General features: G+C 41.0%; 1 protein-coding gene across 7 annotated transcripts in view; it reads right to left on the bottom strand.

Annotated features, from left to right (window-relative positions):
• DCP1B (decapping mRNA 1B) overlaps positions 1-24346 on the bottom strand; it is an 88489-nt gene that overhangs the window by 46084 nt on the left and 18059 nt on the right. For 6 of the 7 annotated variants that reach the window (XM_084809307.1, XM_084809302.1, XM_084809304.1 and 3 more), the window contains one exon: positions 7319-7385. In XM_084809307.1, coding sequence (XP_084665433.1) covers positions 7319-7385 — 67 coding nt within the window. Of the gene's footprint in view, positions 1-7318; positions 7386-11823; positions 20139-24346 lie in introns of those variants that run through there. The other variant, XM_084809308.1, reaches the window with a different exon arrangement.

Below are 24346 nucleotides of genomic sequence, written 5' to 3'. Positions count from 1 at the left end.
GTTTTGCCTAAGGTTGATAATGTGATTTCTCCAATTTTGTGCACGCTGGGCTGTAAAAGACTTGAATATCCCCAACTCTAGTCACAGCTCGTATGGCCAGGAGGTACATTAAACTGCAGTTCATTTTATGATGGTTGGTGACGGTAGCGTGGCAAATACACACAAATAAGTCTTTAACTGCTAGTAAATGACCAATTTCCTGCCCCAGCTATTTTATAATTACTGCAAACTGCTGAGAATTCTAACACATAGTAACATGGCTGAACTGCAGTGTAGTTTTAACTAGATGAAGTGCTGCTATTATAATCGACTAAACATGGTTTACTGTAATACAGACACTCTACGAACTAGTCTTTTACTGAAGTAAATTAGGCGTCTGAGAGACATTTAATCAGCAACAACTGCAGGGTGTTAACAGAATTTATCTGTCAAGAATGTATGGTTGTGAGGGATGACAGCTCATTTCTCTCAAAAGCTTACGTAAACTATTTCTTCATCCTGATGTATCTATTACAATGCTGTTAATCATAACAAATCACTACTGTTACACAAGGCTAGTCAGTACAAAGCAGTCCTCTTTTCCTTCCTCAGACCTAAGTGTATTGGACAAAGTGGGTGGAATATGTTAAGAATATGGGTATAACCTTCTAGCAAAGTGGAAGGCAACCTCTAGCCCGTCGGCCTAATTTGACCTGTGGGATTACTCAATCCGGCCTCTCCCTAAGTCCCACCTGCTGACCTCAGCATAGGAATCCCAATGTTATCTCCAATCTCTGACCTGAGATAACCAGAGGGTTCCCCCATGTGTTCTCCCCCTGGGAGAGTGAGCAGCATGAAGAGGAATCCCTTTGTTATCTCTCATCAGAGATAACAGGAGATTCCCATGCACTCAGCTGGGACCAGGTCCTACAAACCCTGGCCAAGTCCCTTCCTGTGCCACTTGTGCCCTGATTAGGACACAAGCAGCAGAGGAAGGTGGCAGCCAACTCAGCTGGGGCTTCCAGGACCAGGTCTTGCAAACACCAGTGAAGTCCCTTCTTATGCTGCTTGTGCCTCAATTGTGACATCAGTGGCATGCGAAGGACTCAGCCAGCACCTGTAGAAATCAGCTCCTGAAAGAGCCAGCCAAGTTGTTTTCTCCATGCCTCTCTCTGCAAGGATTTTTTTTAAAAAATGAGTGGGGTGGACGTGATGATGTCATGGGAGAGGGAGGGGCTCTGGGCACAGACCCACTCCTGTGATGTCATCCGGCCTACCAGCTTGGTCCGGGGGGGGGGGGGAGGCAATCCAGCACCAGGACCAAAATAGGTTACCCGCCCTTATCTAGCACATTCCTGATATGAAAACCAAAGGAGTCTCATAGTATCTTAAAAATTAACATATTGTTTCTTCCTTTATAATATCGCCAGGATTCAACCATTCTTATCTGTCTCCTCTGCTGAAACTCTTGTTCATGCTCTGGGCATTTCTCATCTTGACTACTGCAATCTTCTCTTGACTGGTCTTCCTTTATCTTGTATTAGTTCTTTGGTATCTATTCGGCACCCCACCGCTAAGATTATTTTCTTGGCCCATCGCTTTGATCATGTTATTTCACTTCTGAAATCTCTTCACTGGCTCCCTATTCAGTCTAGGATTCAGTATAAGCTTCTTCTTCTGTCTTTTAAAGCCTGTCATGGTTTAGCTCCTCCTTATGTTTCAGCCCTTATTTCGCATCACAGACCTGCTTGCGTTCTTCACTCTTCGAATGCTTTGCTTCTTACCCATCCAAAGGTTTATACATCCCTTGCCCAGCTCTGTCCATTCTCTCTTGCTGCTCCTTAATCTTGGAATTCTCTTCCAGAGTATTTGTGGACTGTTGATTCAATAACTGTTGTGGACTGTTGATTCACCACAGAGCCAGTGTGGTGTAGTGGCAAGAGTGTTGGACTAGGAGCCGGGAGATCCAGGTTCTAGTCCCCACTCGGCCATGGAAGCTCACTGGGTGACTTTGGGCCAGTCACAGACTCTCAGCCCAACCCACCTCACAGGGTTGTTGTTGTGAGGATAAAATGGATAGGAGGAGGATAATGTAAGCCACCTTGGGTTCCTTGCAAGAGGAAAAAAGGCGGGGTATAAATGCAATAAATAAATAAACTGTTTTTAAATCTCAGTTAAAAACCTTTCTCCTCCTGGAACTTTAGTTTAGATTGTATTATTGTTGGTAATGTTGACTATTTAGTTTTGTAGCATTTTCCTTTGCCTGTCTGCTGCATTCCCTTCCCCTCGTTTTGGTTTTATTTTGTGATTTTATTAGAATATAACCCTTTCTGGCAGGGATTTCCTGTTTTATTGTTTTATTCTGTACAGTGCCATGTGCACTGATGGAGCTATATAAATACATAAATTAAATAATTATAATAATAATAGCAGCATGTGTATCTGTATAAAGATCTGTATCAAGTGGTACTATTTAACTTATCCATAAATAACCTGAATTCAGGGGTGAGCAGCAAGATAGCCGAGTTTGTAGATGAAACCAAATTATTCAGGATGTGAAATCCAAAGCAGACTGTGGAGAGCTCCAGAAAGATCTTTCCAAACTGAGTGAATGGACAAGAAAATGGCAAATTACATTTAATGTAAGTAAGAGCAAAGTGATGTACGTTGAGACAAAAGCTTCATATATGGGATCTGTTGAAACCCTTGTAAGCCTGCTGTGTTAATTTTGCTAGGCATTTCAAGGATAAAGTCACTCATATTCACTCTGTTCTGGACACTTTCATTGATACAGTTCCAGAGCTTGTGTCCAGAGCACCATCTGGTCTGGTTCTATGGGATCAGTTTCAGTTGTTGTGGTCTGAGGGTGTGGACAAAGTGCTTGGAGAAATCTGTCCAACCACCTGCTATACTCTTGACTGTTGCCCATCTTGGCTTCTTATACCTAGCAGAAGGGGACCAACTGATGGGTCCAGGAGGTTATTAATGCCTCGTTGAGAGAGGGAGAGATCCTGGCTGCCTTGTAAGTCCACTTCTTAAGAAAGCCTTGCTGGACTTGGAAGCTTGTAACAACTATCACCTGGTCACAAATATCCCCCATTTGGGTAGTGATGGTCTAAGTCCAGGCTCTTTGGGATGAAATATATTATCATGACCTATTTCAATCCGGGTGTAGGCAGGGATTTGGCATTGAAACAGTCTTTGTTGCCCTGATAGATGACCTCTGTCTGGAGAGAGACAGGGGCAATGCAACCCCATTGATTCTCCTTGAACTCTCAGTGGCTTTTGATATCATCAACGATGGTACCTTGCTGAACCGGCTCTGAGGGTTGGGGGCCCTGGTGATATGGTGGCTCTGCTCTTACCTGCAGGATCAGTTTTGGAATGTAGCATTTGGGGACCTCTGCTCAACCTTATGGAATTTAAGTTGTGGGGTCCTGCAAGGCTCCATCCTATCCCCAATGCTCATTAACATCTATATGAAGCTGCTGGGTAAGGTCATCTGGCGATTTGGAATGAGGTGTCATCGATATGCTGATGACACCCAGCTTTGTTTCTCATCAGAATCAGGTGAGGCTGTGGAAGTGATGAACCACTGTCTGGACTCGATTACGGGATGGATGAAGGCCCTGAAACTGAATCCTGACAAAATGGAGGCACTGTGGATTGATGGTTCCCAGGTCTGGGAAGTTGATGTTCTAGATGGGGTTATATTCCCCTTAAGGAGGGGGTGTGCAGCTTGGGAGTGCTTCTTGATCCAGTATTGTCACTTGAGATCCAAGTTGCCTCAGAGGCTCAAAGCACCTTTTAGCAGCTGCAGCCTTTCCTGGGTAAGGACAGCCTTGCCACAGCGATTAATCACTAACATCTAGGTTGGGTTACTATAATGCGTTATATGTGGAGCTGCACTTGAAAATGGTTTGGAAGCTTTAACTTGTGCAGAATTCAGAAGCCAAAATTCTGACTGGTTCATCTCAATGGAGCCATATTACCACAATTCTCAAGGAATTACATTGACTCCCTATTCGCTACCAAACACAATTTAAGGTGCTGGTTAGCACTTTTAAAGCCCTAAAGAGCTTGAGCCCCAAATACCTGAAGGACCACCTCATCCCATGCGTTAAGATTTTCAGAGGAGACCTTTCTCTGAGTATCATCAGTGGGAGAAATACACTATGCATTTACAAAACAGAGGGTCTTCTCTGTAGAAGCACTCCAATTTTGGAATGCCCTATCAAAGGAGATACGACTTGCGCCAACTTTTTTTTTTCAAAGCCAAATGAAAGTGGTCCTTTTTACCCAGGCATTTTAAACATTTAAAAATGACAGAATATTAACATTTACAATTTTAAATTATTTTTTTAAAAATTAATTGATCTTTGTGTTTTACTTTGTTGCTGCTCTGTTTTCCTTTTGGGGGTTTTTCCATTTAATTTGTAATTGTATGTTTTTATATTGGATTTGTTTTTTAAAATGTTGTGTATACAACCCTGGGATTCCTTTTGGATGAAAGATGGTGTGTGTGTGTGTGTGTGTGTGTGTATGTATGTATGTATATACACACACACTCACACTCACAAGCAGGTGACTTTGAATTGGCTGTGACTAACCCAGGAAAGACACCTTTGGTTCTTGGTGGACAGCTTACTGAAAATGTCAACTCAGTATGCTGTGGCAGTAAAAAAGCAACTTAAAACATGCTGGCTGGGGGATGCTGGGAGTTGTGGGACTTTTTTCTGTCTAAACAGGCATAGAATTATGCCCTAAGTGTTGGGAATTATTAGGAAAGGACTTGAGAATAAAACTAGCAACATCGTCATGACATTATATAAACCTATGGTATGGCTCCATTTGGAATATAGGGTACAGTATCTCTCAAAAATAATATAATAGCAGTAGAAATGGAGAAGCACTAAAATGATCAAGAAGTACCTTCCCCATGAGAGTAGTGTTTGCGGCTTTTTAAACTGTGAAAAAGACAACTAAGGGGATAGAGTTTTTAAAATTATAAATAGTATATGGTGTGGATAGAGAAACATTTTTCCTCCTGCTCTCGTAATACCAGACCTCCGGGTCACCAAATCAAATTGATTGGTAGCAGATTCAGACCAGACAAAAGGAAGAACTTTTGTACACTATACATAATTAACTTATGCAATTCACCAAAAGATGTGGTGATGAACACTAACTCAGATTACTTTTTTAAAAGGTTACACAAATTCATGGAGAATTGGTCATGAGGACCATTTTTGGTGGAAAGGTGAAATATAAATGTAACAAATAATAAATAAATACAACGAACAGCCATGATAGTAAAATGACACTTCAGAAGTAGCATATCTCTGAAGACTAGGTATTTGGGAGTGGGAGGAGAGGGCTGTTTCCTTCATGCACTGCTTCTGGCCTTCCTGGAGGGATCAGAGTGTCCACTGCTGGACTAATGGACCCTTGGAGTGATCCAGCAGGGTTCTTCATATGTTCATATCTCTGTGGGCCATTTGAAAAATAAATTGAGTTGAGGCTTTGCTCAGACAATGTATCCATGAGGAAATGGTGACGCTAAAATGGTGAGGCTGATTTAGTTAGGACAACCTTCCCCAACCTGGTGCCCTTCAGATGTTTTGGACAGCAATTCTCATCAACCTCAGCCAGTTAGGCAGCTGGCTAGGGATGGTGGGAGTTCTAGTCCAACACATCTGGAGGCCAGGTTGGGAAAGGCCGATTTATTAGAACATAAATAGGGAACATCTCTATCATTACCTTGTGCGTACTTGGTTTTAATGATCTTATAAATGTTTTATTTTAATGTATTCTAATCAATTATCTTTGCAAACCACTTAAAGATATTTTAATATGGTAAGCAGTATATACATTTATTAAATAATACTTTATTAGACTTCCTCTAAACAGCTTTAGAAAGTTACAGCCCAAACATGCTCTATCCAACCAATTGTAAAAACATGGCATTAGGTATAGAGCGGGTGAAAAAGAAACATGGGAATCAAAATAACTGGAATGCTCATGCAAGTGGCCCAGCTTTCATTACCCCACATAGATAGCATCAAGATTCCCTATTTCCTTTCCTGTCAGTGCATTTAAAAACCATCCAGTATTCAGGGCTTGGTTTTAACAATGGCTGCTTATCAGGATTCTGCCCATTAAGGTCTGCAGGACCTCTGCCTTCAACCAGGCAACCTTAAGATGAGATTTTCCCAGTCCTCTATGTAACCGGTCTACCCTGAGTTAGAATCTCATCATGCAGGGTGTTTAGAAAAAGCTGCTATATGAGAGTGTTAGTCCCCACTCGGCCATGGAAGCTCACTGGGTGACTTTGGGCCAGTCACAGACTCTCAGCCCAATCTACCTCACAGGGTTGTTGTTGTGAGGATAAAATGGAAAGGAGGAGGATTATGTATGCCACCTTGGGTTCCTCAAAGAGGAAAAAAGGCAGGGTAATAAATAAATAAATAAATAAAGTCTGTTAAAAATGCTAAGCATCAATCCCTATATATGATATTAAGCACATATATAACCTTTATTGAAAGTGTCTGGTCTGTGATTTGGTTGTATAATCCAATTTTGATTGAAGGTACTAAAGCATCTGTTTCATCAGATTAATTTAAAAGCACCCCTTTTTTAAATGGTTAGGAAGTAAATGTGCACATTTTTGCATTTGCCAGTCCAAGGAAGGTCAATAGCAGTTCAAACCATACAAAATAAAATGCCAGAAGAAATACAAAAATTAACATTTACCTATATTTGCCTGGCAGTTTTTCCTCTCCAAAGTGATTAAAATAATTATATTAGTCAAAGAAAATAAAGCTCTCCTCCCCCAATGAAGAAAACTTTCACCAAAACACTCCAAAATACATTCATAAGAATTAAAAAAAGCTTTACAGTGCAATTCTGTGCAGGTTTACTCAGAGGTAAGTCACACTGAAATCAATGAGACTTACATCCATGTAGGACTGCAGCCTTAAGCCCCAATCCTATACATGTTTACACAGAAAAAAAACTCCTATAACTCCTAGCATTCCCCAGCCAGCATACCTGGCTTTTAGGGTGCAATCCTATGCATGTCTAGAAAGAAAAGAAGTCCAATAACTCCCATCGTTCCCTAGTCATCCAGGGATTGCTGGGAGTTGTAGGACAGCTTTCTGTCTAAACATGCATAGGATTTCAGCCTTAGTTGACTTTCTGTGTAATCTGAGTGTCTATGTTGGCAATTTCAGCACAGAAAGGGTTAATGTTAAAATGTTAATTACAATAAGAGTGATATAACATGCGAAATACATACAAATAAAATCCTCAAAGGCCTTCTTTGCCCATCAACACTTACTTTTTCATGAGCTCTGCAATTCTTTGGCATTCTTCCTTATCATAAAACCAAATTCCATAAATGGACACTGTAAATGCACATCAAACACAAACGATGAACAACACATCATGCCTGCCAGCAGCCCTCTTTCCCAAGGATAGCCAAATATTATTTGCAATGGGTTTTCTAAGGCTTTAAAATATTTTGTCAGACTGAAACAGTTGCGTTTTACTTTCCCTTTTATTTCTCCAGCAATCACTTCCTATATGATGCAAATGTATAGCCAGGAAGTTTACATCAGCCTGCTCTGTTTGGATTAGTGCTCCCCACCCCCCACCCCACCCAACAGCTCAAGATAAGCAGCCCCCTCTGATATGTCTTGTGGCTTAAATGGGTTACCAACCAGTCAGCATTTTACTGGTCTGATCAGTAAAACTATGTTTTCTAGGTAATTAGTAAAGGGTTGTATCCGATCTTGATCCTACTTAGAGCAGACCCATTGAAATTAATGAGACCTGAGTTAGACTAACATTGGGGTTGGACTCGATGGTTTTATAAGCCCCTTGCAACCCTACTATTCTATGATTCTATGGACAATAAGCCAATAAACGCCACATTCTTCCAGGCTCCACCCATAACTAACCATGGTTTGCTGTGGCTATGTCCTTGCCCTTAGCCCCCCCCCCCCACACCCTCACCTTCTAGATGCCATGTTGGCTCCATCCTGACCAGTTAGGCATTGCCCAGGCTCTACTTGCCCTAGCTTTGTTCCATAGCCTCATCAGAGAGGCCTGCGTTTTTAAATCAACAGTTGGAACCTTAAATAACTTCAGAAAACAGCCCCATCCCTTGTATGAATGGGCAACAGCCACGTACCAGCAAGAATGGGAGCTAGGGATACTTTCTGAACACTAAGTGTTGTCTAAGAGATCTGAGTCTTATGTTTTCTTCTATGTCAGGGGGTGGGTAACTTGTGGCCCTCCAGATGTTTTCGCCTACAACTCCCATGGTCCCTCAGCACTGACTATGCTCGATAAGGCTGATAAGAATTGCAGGCCAAAAAACCTGGAGGGCTACAAGTTGCCCACCCCTGTTCTACGTGATAATGGGGGGAGGAGTGTCGCTAAGGAGAGCAAAGTTGGAAACAGGAGACCCTGGTATAACTGCAAATTGATGTAGTCTGCTATAGAGTTACTTTTGAATATATGGGGGGGGATCTTCACTATAACTACACAAACAGCAGCAATGTTTAAAATGCTGTACCCATTTTTGAGGAACATTTTCTAATAACCTCCCAGATGTTTGTATTACTTTACTTGTCTAAATAAAGCATTTAACACAATAGGTTGTAGTGGCTCCAGGACTCCTGTATACGTAATTCAGGAGGCGCTGTTAGTTTTAGATTGTGCAAATATGTCCACATTTTATACAGAAAAAGGAAATTAAACCTTGAAGCACTGTGGATATAACACAAGCCAACAAGCCCCACCCCATAGATGTTTAAAAGAAAATCTGTTGAAAGTGATAACGAGGGTCATTTTAGTTCACAAACACTCTCTCACACACAGTTCTCAGACCCAAAGCCAGTTTTTTGTAGTGAAATCCCAGTAAAGTCAATGGGACCATTCCTTAAACAATGGAAGTGAACTTGTCAATTACAGGTAGGACCTCACAATCTGTCTGACTGTGTCTCCTCAACATAAACATTTCTACAATTTAAACATTTCTACGATTTAAAAAAGAAGAAACAATTCCTTCTAGGCCATCTTTATATAACACAAGATATAAAATTTATTTATTTTATTTATTTAAGAAATTTGTCAGACCATAGTTTCTGAGAGGTCCCTTTTGTTGCTCATGTTCTGTAGGAGCCTATTTACAATCTTATTCCTGGTTATTCCTGTGGAAGGAATTTCCCCCTAAAAACAAGGTAACTGTCTACAACCCTGTTTCTGATCCATGTGAGGCACAGGTCCTATTCACAAAATGTTGGATGTGCCTCTCACTGTGCACCAAACACTGACCAGAAAAGGCCAAATCCCCAAACACATCACATTAGGGGAGCACATCACTGTTCTCTCACACCACATGGGATGGAATGGATGTACCTGCATGAGTTGATGAAGCCTATGCTAACAGAAACATCTTCAATTCTGAACACAAATGAGGTCAAACTGCTTTTTCAAAGAAATTCCTATCTGGCAATAAGCATCCACAGTAGCGAAGGTATTTGTATAAACTAAGGGTAAATTTGTTTCTAAAATCATTTTTTAATAAGGGAGCATCACCACAAGATGACAATTCCCTCTACTTCTTCTGTAGTCTCCCCTACTTATAAATGTGCCCTCATAAGATCAAAACCAGACACAACCAGAACGTTAATGCAATGTTGGTTTTTCAGTGGCTAAACATCCCACAGTTCTATCTTGGTTTTGCCACATGGGGGCTAAATTACTAAAATGAATAACCTGAGGAAGAATTACAGGGAAATGTGATGATATACATTCACTCCAATTCTCACAGTGGCTGTAGTCTAGCAGTAAATCATATGCTGTACATATATGAGACCCTAGCTGAAATCTGCCATCTCTAATTAAGGGTACATCCAGACAAGGTCAGATTTGTCCTTTGCTATCCTGGTACTAAAATTTGTGTAGTTCCTGTCTATTTGAATGGCCTCTCCTGGGAATTCAGATTTTATATATTCTTTCTTTACCTAAATAAATGCAAACTTTGTCCAACTGTATCCAAATACATCCTGATAAATTTCATGTGCTGTGCCAATTCAGGGTGTGGAAGGAGAAATGGGACCATGAACTAGCTCAGGATCATAAAACAAGATTTAGTAAATACATGCAAATTCTCAAAATTGTGAAAATGTGTTATTAAAACACTTTTTAAAGACCAAGCGTGAAGGGGACAGCAGTGGGTGGAGTAAGAGAATGGTTACATCTAGGAAGTGCAACACTGTTAAACTTCTGTCCAAACCAGTCACAGGAAAGTTTGTCAGCAATGAAGCAGTATATGTAGTAAAACATCATGGAATGCCGTGTGCACGGTTGCCACCATCTCAGATAATTCCTGTTGCCAGTTCTTAACAGCACTTGGCTAGATGGACCATTTGTCTAAGGGAGTTCTTTATTATCTCACTACAATCCACTATTACGTTTTATTTTACTGACATAACAAAATTTTGTATAGTAAGTAGTTTTCTTGTATGCTCCATTTCCAGGTTTTCAAGGGACAAAACTCTAATCTCCTGAAAACAAAAATATAATTCTAAAACAGCAGATCCTGGAAGTTGTAGACACATCAAGAATTCCAAAGCTCCTTAATCAGAATCAGAGCCTTTATTATCTGAAACTAACACAGAAGCAATTGTCTATATTAAATGTCTTAGAACTGTCTATGACCAAAGACAGTGCCCACTTAACACACTTTTCATGTGATTTTAAAAAAATGTTTTGCATCTCATCGTTATACCACAATATTTTATTTTATTTTATTTACATCACCACATTTTACCACTATGGTTTCAAAAAAACATTTTTGGCTAAACGTTCTCTATTTCATCTGCTTTGTTTAGCTAATAGGCTTTTCCAAGAACAGGCACATACTTTCTGATAAATGCGATTTCAGCAGTGAAAAACAAATTTCTTAGAGATGGCACAGATCTCTGTCTCTCCGCTGGAGCAAGAGAGAATGAATAAGGTTTTGCTCACTCTTCTGAAAGACTATGCTGTAACTTGTTGGGCCTTTCTTATGGTCAGCTGCGGAACATTTTGTGCTCACAGAGTCTTGCCTTTCATAGTTGATAATGAGGCCTCAACTGTACATGCAGTTCACTATATTAGGGTAAAGGACTGAAATACACTGCTTAATATCAAGGCTCTCTCCTGAAATCAATGGAACTAATGTGAAATGAGCAGTCTGAAGACTATAGCCAGGAATAATTCATTTTGAACTGCTGAATACACCAATAGTTTTCATTTTCTTCCTTTTTATTGTATAGACCTTCACTATATAGGGTTGTTTCATTTTAGGGCTATTTGTGCTATTTCTAACTTAATATTTTGCATTCACATACAGGCTTCTTAATGGAGCTGGATGAGCACTTACATGCAGAAATTGTACATGGGGCTCATATTTCCTGTATCATTCTGTGAACAGGTTTCTAGAATTCTGTTGGATTCCTATTTACAGACTGATTGTCAGAAAAGTTACTTGGATGATAAATCCCCTCAAATGCTCAAATGATTCCTTTAAAAAGCTAATCCGTGTGTACAAAAGATTAGGTTGGAAATTATTCCTATATAGCTTTTCTTGTCTTTACAAATTACATTTTATCTCTTTATTATGTGAACAGACCTACCAGGAATCCTCCCACAAGACAACAGTTTTAGTATTTCCAGTTCTTTATCCCTTCTTTTTGCTCAGCAGCAAATTATAAGCTATAAACTGGTGCAGTGCAGTGGTTAAGATACTGAGCTGTGAATCAGGAAGTCCCTAATTAAGAATGAACTTACTAGGAGGCCTTCAGCAAGCCACCACCTCTCAGCCTCAGCTCCCCACCCCACACCTGGAACATGGGAATAATACTGAGTTGTAAAGCAGCATGAGAGGGTAGTACTATTAGTTAAACACAACAACAAAGCTGAAAACAATCCAAAATAGTGCAAGTGAAAGACTGTAATGAAAGAATCGCAATGTATTCTGAGCAAAAAATCTTATGCAGGGGAATATTTTTTTAACAATTATTAAAAGCAACCAGTTCTGTAAGCCTAATGTTGTAAACTGATACCCATGCTACCTTCTGTATAAAATCCTTTGAAATGAAGGAGCTGCCTTCTTTTTCATATAATGAAATTTCCAGTATGAAATAACTGCCTGCACAACTGAGGGTGCAATCCTATGGCTGCTAGTCAGCAGCTATATGGCCATAGGATATCTTGGTTCCCTGAGAACCAACCACCGCCCCCTCCCGTGCTGCCTAGTAGGCAGCGCAGATCGGCCCCATGCTAGGAGCACGGAGCAGCAAAAACAGGGCGTTCCTGGGGGTGGGCTGGGCAGACACGGGCAGACGTGTCTTTCCGACGCTTTCTCTGCATCGTCCGACGTCCGCCCCCACCCCCGCTCCGTCTTCCTGCGGCCAGTCAAAATCGGCTCTCTAGCTGCGAATGCAGGGTGGCTGAAGAGCGGAGGGAAGATCCCCTCCACGCTGCTCCTGCCCTGCATTGGATAGGCGGTCGCCTCCGAGTTAGGAGGCGGCCACCTATCCCCATAGGATTCTTTAAAAAAAAAAATACAGTATAGGCATTGCATTAAGCCCAAACCTTTCAAATAATGGGTTAAAAACCATATGAAACACAAATTAATTCATTTCTTTTTATCATAACATAAATCATAATGTCCAATTTCTTAGTGCACACAGAACTACTTATAGGTGTTTAGCAAATAAGGCAGTATAGAAGTGTAAATAAAATAAATGAACTAGAGATATAAAAATGAGAAGTCTCATCTGCGAAAATATAGCTGTGATGGATATAACTGTGATGGAAACTATTAATCCAAGCATGATCTGGAATTATCTGGTACACCACAACATCTACAAAGACAGAGGGAAAGGGAGCAGAACAGGGGTGTTGCTACGTTCTTAAAAGATCCAGGGCACAGGCCCATAACACAAATTTGCATACACACACACACGTCTTAAGCGCACATCTAATATATATGTGTGTGTGTGTGTGTGTGTGGTGTGTGTGTAGATTACATACATACATAAGTGTGCACTGACCCCCCCACCCCACTTCAACTCAGACCCCGATTCAGCATTTTGGAAAGCATCCCGCTTCCGCTCTGCCCAATTTGTAGTCGGACCACTTCAGCTCAGCACCAAACCTGAGTCAATGTTTGGAAAAATGAGTCTTCATGCTTCCTGTCGACTACCATGGGAAATTAGAAAGAAAACACCTGTAACGTTTTTCTCTTGGTCAGAACTGGATGATAATTTCAGGCTTAGTACTCCGCTAGAAGGGGACACACCTGCCCAATGTCAGAAAAATAGGTGCAGGTTTTGTAATTTGATTTTCTTTTAAAGGGAACTGCCAATAACATTTTTATTCCTTAGAAGAATTGGATAAGAATTTCAGGATTCATTGCCCCATCAGAGGAGATCATGTCTGCCAAATTTCAGAATGATAGCCACAAGGGTTTTTGTGCAAGGGTGGCCTTGACATTTTGAGGTCTCCAAAAGAGGACATACTGATCTCCCTATGTTCCTTGTAGACCAGTGTTCTGAAAATTACAGACAGCCTACAGTTGTCCCTAAGTAAGAAATCAGGAAAGTTTCAGAAGGATAGGTGCAACAGTTCATGTGGAAAGGGAGTTCTCCAATTTGGGGGAGGGAGTGATTTGCTTTCCCTTCCATTCACTCCTTCCCCAATAGTTTTTGGATAAATTTGTATGAAAATGCACAGGTCATTAGAGGTGTCTCCCAGGCAAGAAACCTGCAAAGTTCCTGAAGGATATACAGTCAGGATCAGAAATATTGGAACAAGCATAACTGTTTTGGCAGTTGGCCTCTGTACGCCACCACACTGAAGTTGAAAGGAAACACACCCAGATGGGAGTGAAGTCAAGACTTTCAGCTGTAATTCAAGGGGCTTGACAAAAGTGGGGCACTAACCATTCAGGAAGTACAGCCAGTGGCATACACACCCCCCCATCATTGGTGGCTCATAAGTAATGGAACTAATGGCTGACAAGCAGCTGCATGGCCAGGTGTGGCTTGTTTCCTGGGTACCCCATGATCATTCAAGCAGATAAAAGGCCTGGAGGTGGTTCTGAGTGTTACATTTGCATTTGGTAGCTGTTCAATGGAACTCCCAACATGAGGTCCAAAGAGGTGTCCATGCGAGTGAGGGAGGCCATCATTAGGCTGAGGAAACAACATAAACCCATCAGAGAAATAGCAAAAACAGTGGGAGTGGCCAATACAACTGTTCAGAACATCCTGAAAAAGAAGGAATTAACTGGCAAGACCAGCAACAGCAAAAGGCCTGGAAGATCACGGAAGACAACTAAAGTGGATGACTGCAGAATTCTGCTCACGGTGAAGAGGAACCCTTTCACAACATCTAGCCAGGTCAAAAACACTCTTGAGGAGGTAGGCATGTCATTGTCAACATCTACAGTCAAGAGACGGCTTTATGAATGTAAATACAGAGGCTTCACAACAAGGTGCAAACCACTGGTAACACTCAAGAACAGGCAGGCCAGATTAGCCTTTGCCAGCAAACACCTAAAAAAGCCTGCCCAGTTCTGGAATAAGATTCTTTGGGCTGATGAAACCAAGATTAACTTGTCCCAGAATGATAGGAAGAGAAAGTATGGAGAAGGAAAGGAACAGTTCATGATCCAAAGCATACCACATCATCTGTCAAACATGGTGGAGGCAGTGTTATGGCATGGGCATGTATGTAACCATGTCACTGGTGTTTACTGATGATCTGACTACTGAGAAAAGCAGCAGGATGAATTCTGAAGTGTATATGGCTATACTTTCTGCTCAGATTCAGCTGAATGCTGCCAAACTGATAGGACGTCACATCATATTGCAGATAGATAATGACCCAAAACATACAGCAAAAGCTACCCAAGTGGTTCTCCAGGCAAAGAAGTGGGATGTTCTTCAATGGCCAAGTCAGTCACCTTATCTCAACCCAATACAGCATGCTTTTCACTTACTGAAGACAAGGCTGAAGGCAGAAAGACCCACAAACAAGCAGCAGCTGAAGGCAGCTGCAGTAAAGGTCTGGCAAAGCATCTCGAGGGAGGAAACTCAGCATTTGGTCATGTCCATGGGTTCCAGACTTCAGGCAGTCATTGACTGCAAAGGATTTTCATCCAGGTAGTTTGAAATGATGTTGGTTTGTTCTATTACTTATGAGCCACCAACGATGGGTGTGTGTGTATGCCACTGGCTGTACTTCCTGAATGGTTAGTGCCCCACTTTTGTCAGACCCCTTGAATTACAGCTGAAAGTCCTGACTTCGCTCCCATCTGGGTGTGTTTACTTTCAACTACGATGTGGCGGTGTGCAGAGGCCAACTGCCAAAACAGTTATACTTGTTCCAATATTTCTGGCCCTGACAGTACATGCATGCAAATTTAGAATTACTAGAATTCTATTTACATTTCACCTATGTTAGCAGGAGGAGGGAAGGGGCTATTGCACTCATGTCCTGCCTGTGGGTTTCCTATGGGCATCTGGTTGGCCACTGTGTGAACGGAATGCTGGACTAGGTGGACCTTGGCCTGATGCAGCACAGCAATTCCTATGTTCTTAAATATAGAGTGCCTCTGAGCATGTGCAGAATGTTTTTCTTTCACTACTGAGCACTTACTTTCTCCCCCTACCAAATCTATTCCCCTCCATGCAACCATCCCTCCTCATCCTACCATCCTCTAGCAACTCTTCATAAAAACAGATGCCTTGTTCTGTGCAACTCTCCTCTACCTCTACCTCCTCCTTCTTATTCACAAGTTCTCATTGTATCTTCCTCCCCATAAAGTCATTTGTGCCAAGACATGACCAGGATTCAGCCAATGAGTCTGTTTTCAAAAGGGTTAAGTTACAGAGACACTCTGAGCATGTACTAAGTGCCTTTCCCTCACCCCTGAAGCTAGAGTTCATGCACCCCCCCCCCAATGACAAAACAGGCATAGGACTGAGCTATAAGGGTAGTCACTTTATTAGACGGAATTGGGTAGGCACTGTATTAAGCCTGCAGTACCATGCTCACAACTCAGGGCTTATTTCTGAGTAAACATGCAGAACATCAAGGTGCAAACCTCCCAGCAAAAGTAACTCATGCTGGAATCCTATGCATCCTTTCCTGAAGGTAAGCCTCATGAAACATAATGGGGCTTCTGAGTAGGCATACATAGGATTGCATAAATTACCAATATTGATCTCCCCTCCACTTAAAAAACAAACCACAAACTCCTATTTTTTAATTAAAGCTTTCTGTTCATAGGAACATAGGAAGCTGCCTTATACTGAGTCAGGCCCTGGGTCCATCTAGCCCAGAATTGTTGACACTGACTGGCAGCAGCGGCTCTCCAGAGTTTCAGGCAGGATTCTTTCCTAGCCCTACCTGGAGATGCTGGGGATTGAACCTGGGACCTTCTGCATGCCAAGCGTGTGCTCCACCACTGAGCTACAGCCCTTCCTATTGCTGGATAATGGCAACTGACAAACAAAACAGCCCCAGATTTGTTTCTCTGCAACCATGTGAACCCAGTTTTCTCAAAGACTTGAGTGAGAAGGAGAAAAACCAACCCTCTTGTGTGTTTGTATAAAGTCAAATGCAGTTCAGAACTTCTTTTGCCCACCGAAGAGAATTCTCTTTAAGAATTCCCCAAGATATGCTCTGGGTAAAATAAAGGAAGGGGGAAGAGAAAGGAAGAAAGAACAGGATAGGGGAGGGAAGAAGAATGGTGATTGGAAATGTACGCAGGGGTGCGGGGCAGAGAGAATTCCCTAAGCCAAGTGGCTCCTTTCAGAGAGGTAGTACTTCAGAGGAATTTAGGAGGCTGTGCAGGGTTTGCAGGGATTGCACGTACTTAAATGAACTTTATGAGGTGAGGTGGCTGAGGGCTTTTTCTAGCTTTTTTAAAACTGCAGAACCTATTTAAAAGCCTCAGCACTTTCTCGATTATGATGCCACATAGTCCTAACCCTCCCTTTGGGATTATTTGAGACTTACAGTTATTTAGGAGAAATTAAAGTGGAGGGGGAGAAAGAAGTTTGTGGAGGCTGACTGGATCCGTTGCTGTACTGAAGCTACTAAACTTCTGCAGAAGCCAAAGGTTCCAGTTCGGGGCAGTAAAATCAGACGCTGTGTGAAATACCAGTATTTCACATGGAGCTCTTTCTTCCCTTCCTTCTCCCTCTTCAAAATTTCATTGCAGGCAAGCTCACAAAAGTGGGCATGTAAGAGCAAAAAAGAAAAGTAGGGGGATATAAGTTTTTTGCGCCTTACAAAAACCCTACGCCAGCAATTAGGGATAGTGACCTCCTAATGGTCATGTTAAACACCTTCTGATTAGGATCTCTAATCCCCTGGGTGACTTGACAGTTTTTATTTTTTGTTTTAGACTTTGAGAAAAGGAAACTTTACGCATGGCTAGCACAAAAGTCACTGGACCTAACTGTCTGAAATTTGGTAGGTTCAGTTAGCTCTATAGGGCCTGCTAAGTCCCCAAATTCCATGAACTTACGTGGAAGCACAAAAAAATTACAGCTCTTTACTTTGACAGATTTTCTTGGAAAAAGCAAAATTTACCTGTGGCTAGCACAAAACCCGATAGACCTAACTGTCTGAACTTTAGCAGGCTCAGTCATCTCTATAGGGGTTGCCAGGTCCTCAAATTCCATGCACATATGTGGAAGCACTCTCTCTCTGCTTTGACACATCTTGGAAAAAGCAAATTTTACCTGTGGCTAGCACAAAAGTCACTAGGCCTACCTGTCTGATATTTGGCAGGCTCACTGAGCTCTATGGGTGCTGCCAGGTCCCCAAATTCCATGCATGTATGTGGAAGCACAAAAAAATTATAGCTCTTTGCTTTGACAGAATTTCTTGAAAATAGCAAATTTTACTTGTGACTAGCACAAAAGCCACTGGACCTAACTGCCTGAAATTTGGTATGTTCAATCAGCTCCATGCGCGTTACCAAGCCTCCAAATTTCATGTATTTATCATACAAACTAAAAAGGTTATGGATGTTTTGTTTTCCAATGCAAGTCAATGGGAAAATGTAAAAAAAATGGCAATTAGGACAGCTAAAAAGATCCGGGGCACAGCTCAAAAAAGATCCGGGGCTCATGCCCAGGTGAGCCCTCCTCTAATGACACCCCTGGAGCAGAATAAAATTATTTTCAATAGTCTTAGATCTAGGGCCTGTGAAGGCAAAGGCAGAGGCAGAGAAGGCAAAACCAGCCTGCAGAAAGCAAGCGCAAATTTCTTCATTGCTCAGATGAGCAAGAATGCCTGACCCAGAAGCTTTTACAGGAGACAGGGAGTATCAGCTAAATCTGATACTATTGGTGCACAGAGGCCTCTTTGGCTAATGTGGCTTATCTCTCTGTAATTCTCCCTTCGGCCTGAGTAGGGTAGAGGTGTACAGGCAAAATCTCCACCTTCCATCTCACAAGTCACTAGTACTCCATTCTTAAATCCATGCCTTATTTAAATGGGTAAGAAAAGCATACATTTTGAACTACTTAGGTAAAAAAAAAAGCTTCATTTTTCTTCAAGAACTGTTACGCTCCCCAGTGGTCACACGTCACTTCTATTTCATATGATGAAGGCCCACGTGGCTTTACAATGTGCATGCACTTAATAGAGGCTGGTGGCACATGTGTAATGGGTGTGGGACCTCAGCTGCATACTTTAAATATCTTAATCCAAGAAGAACTGCCTTAACCGGATGCCTCAAAACAAATGAAATCTATCTCTTCCCCAACATGACCAGTTATGGATTAGTATTGGCAAGAGCAGAAATCTCTCTTTGGCCCAAGAAATCTGTGTTCGATTTCTGGATGGAAGCAAAAGGATTTATAACACCATCATCATATTTATTACAGGCTGCTTTCATTAAATAAAAACAACGGTTCAAGTGCCACAGGATCACGGACTCAGAAACAGAAAAATGGCACTTTAAATGAATACAATAAAGATAAAAACAAGTGGGGTTTTCAACAGTATCTTGAGCAGCGTTGTGACACAGTAAGGAATGCACATTTACAAAAGGGCAGTCTCCTGTCTGGAACAGACTAGTAACCAGATAAATTTTATGAATCATTTGCATAAGTCTGAATATAAAATGAAGGCAACACAACCATTAAAGCATGGTGCTTTGAATGATTTACAGTCTCAGACACAAAAAGTGAGCCTCTTCACCCATCTTCTGAGGCCAGTCTGTACAGCCATTGGCAATCTCAAGATTAATTTCACTGGAAAGGTTGCATAGTTACGGGGTAGACTACATTCCTTTCCTTTTAAGGAGATGCTATCCTGCACTTATTTTTTAATTGCTAGAAAATATGTGAAGGCTAGTTTTAAGGACATTTTACATCAGTCATATTGCATGCAGATGAAAGGATCTAGACATGCATTGCATGATTTGCGTTGCATATGCATTCCTTAAGTTTCATGTGTTTATTACCATTTTGTAACTATATTGGACTACCCCCCCCCCCCGCTCTCTATATATATAGAGAGAGATTTCATATCTCTGGAAAACAAGTTTTCTCATTGAGTGAAGCCCAGAAAGTCCAAGAACCCCTTTAGAAAGCCAACTTCCTCCAAACACAAGGGTACATTATCAGAGATGGTAATGGTGGTGATGTATGAAAACCAGAAACCTCCATGACTCAGGGAGGTGATGAACTGACAGGCAGATGGAGCCCATTATCATCACTTCTCAGTCCACATTTCCCTGTAAAACTAACAGAGGAGGAGAGGGATTTTAAGCAAGCACAGACTGTAAGCAAAAGACTGGGAGGAAGAACTGAAAAAGAAAAGGGCAACGCATGAGACATTGTTCAGATTTAAAGGGTTTTCCTAAAAACTCGGCATTATGGGGGTTTAACATAAGTTTGCTATCTTCACAGATTTTTTGGTGATTAGGTTTGAATACTTCTAAACTACAGTGCCTCTGAGAAGAAAAGAGTTTGCTTTTGCTATCTATTTGGGCTGTTAACATTTATTTGGAAGAACAGGATGTTTCAGACCATAGTTCGGCAAGCAACTTCAGCATATCGTCCACTCCCTACACACCTGCCGGGGGAGCCCGGAGTGAAGTATACTGGCAAGATGGTCCATGAAACCCAACTCAGCTGCTTCTATATTCCACCTGGAGGTAAGGAGCCATAGTGACATGATGTACATAATTATATGAAAAGAAAACTCTATTTTATGGCATCTGAAATAATATAGTGAGATTTGATAACTGCAAATTAGGTATTCCAACATTTTGTTTCTAAATATACGAGAGAGAGAGAGAGAGAGAGAGATCTGTAGAATTCCCAGGGCACTTAAAGAGATATGCAGGTTCAGCAAATAATATTGTATCCTAAGCACCTAATTAATGTCAATGCTTTTCTATCTAGAAAGGTAAAATAGTGAAAGAGATGGGGAGCAGGGGAGATATGTATCTAGAATGTGGCACTGATGGGCATGGTCTAGGAGCAGGGAATGCACTAACTACAGAGAATATTTCAACGTACCAAAATACATGAAGTGAAGAAGTGCTATGCAACACTTCCAAAAGACAAACTGATGTACTGGAGACTAGTAGCTTGTATAGGCTACATCCTAATTCATCGTAGGCATCTTAATTTATGCATTTTTAAAAATTTCATTAATTTCAACTGACATTTCTCTATGCTACACCAATTTTTGGTTGTTTTTGTTTGCACCACCAAAACCTGGGTATTCTTTTGGAGTTTGCCACCTTCCAAGCCTCCCTTCCTCTTCCCTGCCCCATCTCTAAAGCTGCAATTTTGCACCCAGTTACATGTATTTTTAAAGTCCCATTGAAATCAATGCGGCCTATGCATGAGTATCTTGGCAGAGGACAGCTGTCTAGCCTTTTAAAACTCTGGTAACAATACTGATTTCCAAAGGTTAGCTAATGTGTAATTTTAGTTTTCTGATTTCTTATTATTCAAAAGTTCTCAGTACACAGTCACACAGAATTTTGATTGACTTTATCTGTTTGCACAAAATCAGAACACAGAACCTCTGTCAGTGGGTATTCTGTAACACATTGGAACAGGAATAGTAAGCACTTCAACTCTCTCTTTTTAAAAAATAAAACACTGTCCAAACTTTAAACTGCTGTCTACTTGGTGTGACTTATCTTATCTCGAAGAGATGTCCAGAATTTCCAGTTGGCAGTATCCTCTCAACAAAAAATGTCCAGACTAGTCTGTTACCTATGTTCTGAAAGCCATAAAGGGAAACTCTAGTGTTGTATGTTGAAATGTATTCATTACTTTTATGAATTCCACTCGCATCCTCAGAAAGCTCAAAAAGTGCCCATAGTACCCCCTTTCATATACATTAGATTCCCCCTCCCCTTCAAACTGGAGAACAATCCAATGCAGAATCAGCACTAGCTGCTGACAGTCTACATAGCATTGTTATCTTAGGCACTCCAGTCCATCTCATTTCACATAGCATACTTTAGCTGTGATATAATATTGAACTTTAAGATGCAGACTGAAGCTAATATAGATGTGAATTATGCATGTATTCATGTGTGCTTGAGAAACTGATGTTTACCTGTACGCTTGCAGGAGAAACAGACAGTCCCATTAGTTATATGAATCGTTTGAAGTAACATTTTTACCACTACACAAACAACTCAGCTAGCATACGAACATAACAAAACTGCCTTATACTGAATCAGGCCATTTGTTCATCTAGCCCAGTACTGTTTGCTCTGGCTGGCAGTAGCTCTCCGATACCTGAAATTCCCTGCTACCTGAAATTCTTTAATCTGTGAAACTGGTAACTGAACTTGGGACCATCTTCACATGCAGCATGAGCTCTAGTACTGAGCAGTGGCACCTACCATGAAGGCTGACGCTACTGACAGGTACTATCTGCCTTGAAAGATCAGTTGGAAGGGATATTGTAATGGAGGCAAGGCATATGCAGTTCTGAATGTTAATCTTGAGTTTAAGCTTAACTTTAGAACTTTTGCTCAGAAGATATGCACAACTAGCATTTTCTTCAATTATTATTCAGTGGTGTGTTTCCTGGCAGGCAGGCAGGCATCTTGTGGATTCTACCTATCTTGCTTCTCTGGACTCTCAGCTAGGATCAAGTTTACATGTTAAAACTAATCTGGAAGTGCTTTTGAAATTATTCCATCTGACACATGAAGAACATTTCCCCACAACTACTCTTTTGTTATTGAAAAAGTCTGATCTGCCAGTGAGCATTATTAATAGTTGATAGTGCACTACTTGGATTAATATTCTTGAGAGAGGGAAGGGTGAGGCTGGAAAGCCCTTTGTATCAAAAAAGAAAAGGGAGCGAGAAAAGGGAACATACACATCATGACCATCTCAAGGTAGCACCAACCAGGCATCTCTACTGGCCTGAATATCCGTACTAGAATTGTGGAAGCTATTCTGGATTAACTATTGAATTATGTTATAATTCTGTGTGGTTTTATAATTCTACCCCTGCTAAAGTGACTTCACTGAGGTGGTATACTGCACTGCACGATAGCACTTGTAGATCCTCTTTTTTTCCTAACACCTCTAGCAAAGCAATGGCAAACCCATATTTCAGGCTCACTTGCATATTAGGGCTGATCATACTAAGCTATGCTAATGGCAAGTTATTTTTTTATTTCTTTAATAATTTAGTTTTTCAGCTCCCACTTAGTCAGAAAAATAGGTTAAAATTACAAACTGCAATCCTACAACTATATCTGATTTGCAAAATTTCAAATTCATAATTGCATGGACATATTTATTTTTCAGTTTCATATCCCTCTTCAAATACAAAGGATTCATAATGAATGTTCAGTTCAATAGTCCACGTACGACACAGGACTTCAGTCAGTGACATTTTTCAGAGACACATTATTATTATTATTATTATTATTATTATTACGCTCTTTAGTTCTTTACATATGTGTTGCATGTGCATTGGTGCAAGACCCTGGAGCCCAGGGAGCCCCTAACTGTCTATCAGCAGGTGAGGGAAGGCAGCAGCTAATAGGCCTAGCGTCTGGGTCAGTATGGGCATGCTGGGACCCAGTGGACTGACACTGGTCGCTGCAGCATCCTTTCTTAATATTTTTGAAAACATTTTATAATCAGGACAGCTGGCCAGCATATACCTGACTACAGATGCTCATTTTATTCTTTTTACTTTTAAAATATATTATCCTTTTCTACAACAAAATGGTGCTTATTCCCAAGTAAATGTGTAGAGTGACAGGGCAGCAGAAGCAAACTTCATTTTATTCCTGTAATCACGATGATGCTATGATTTAAGTGAGTTGAAAAGTCGAAACTGGACATGCTCAACAAAATTTATTTTTTTATCAGGGCTGGCAAACAGGTTTTGTTTTTCTTCTTCTCACATATCAGGAATGTAGAAGTAATTGTAAAACATGAAATGGTGCAGGGTGTGCATGTTTGGGAATTGTGTGGTTCACAACTGAAGTAATACATGTGGCCATCTAAAAGGCTCCTGTAAGACCACTAAGTCCAGGGTCTAAAATTATGTAGTTGCACCAGTGTGTACATGCATCTCTACAACTGTTGTAGTGGCATGCGCTATGAGTGTACATAATTAAAAAATGGGTCCACCAATTCCAAATCTCACCAGATGCCATTGTAGACAGTTATCACAAAATTGTAAAACTGAAGAGTTGTATCCAATGTTAGTCCCACTTAGAGAAGATCCATTTAAATGAATGAGATGTACATTAGATGAACACTGGATACAACCCAAAATGTTCCAAACTTTCTTCTAGACCAGTAGTTTTCAAACTCACTTCAAGGAACCCTTTCCTGTATGTGTGCCACAGAACCCAAACATCTTGCAGATGATTATGGGACATGTCTGAAGGCATGAACTTGGCCAGAACTTGATAATTTGCCTTAGGAGAGTGCAACCTAAAATCTACCCAAGACTTTCCTGTGACTGCACAGCGTAGAAGTTTGGTAATGGTTGGCAACCAGTCTTTAAGGAAAGCTTGTCCACTATTACTTATTTATTATTTATCAACAGTATTTATAGACTGCCCTATGACAAGGAGTTCTCAGGGCGGCTCACAACTTGAAGAACTTCCTGATAATCTTCTGAAGAACCCACAGTCACACAGTCCTCCAGAACATATTTTGAAAACCATTGATATAGTACCTTCTCCTGCTCTAAGGCAGGAGGACTGTGTAGAAATTAACCCAAAATACACCACACATACCATCTAAAGATTTTTTGGTCCTCC

This window comes from Heloderma suspectum, chromosome 7 (assembly GCF_057233095.1).
Source record: "Heloderma suspectum isolate Gila_16-S chromosome 7, 16-S_ref, whole genome shotgun sequence".
Taxonomy (NCBI): Eukaryota; Metazoa; Chordata; class Lepidosauria; order Squamata; family Helodermatidae; genus Heloderma; species Heloderma suspectum.
Note: the sequence above shows the minus strand (reverse complement) of the source record. Positions and strands in the feature narration are given on the sequence as shown.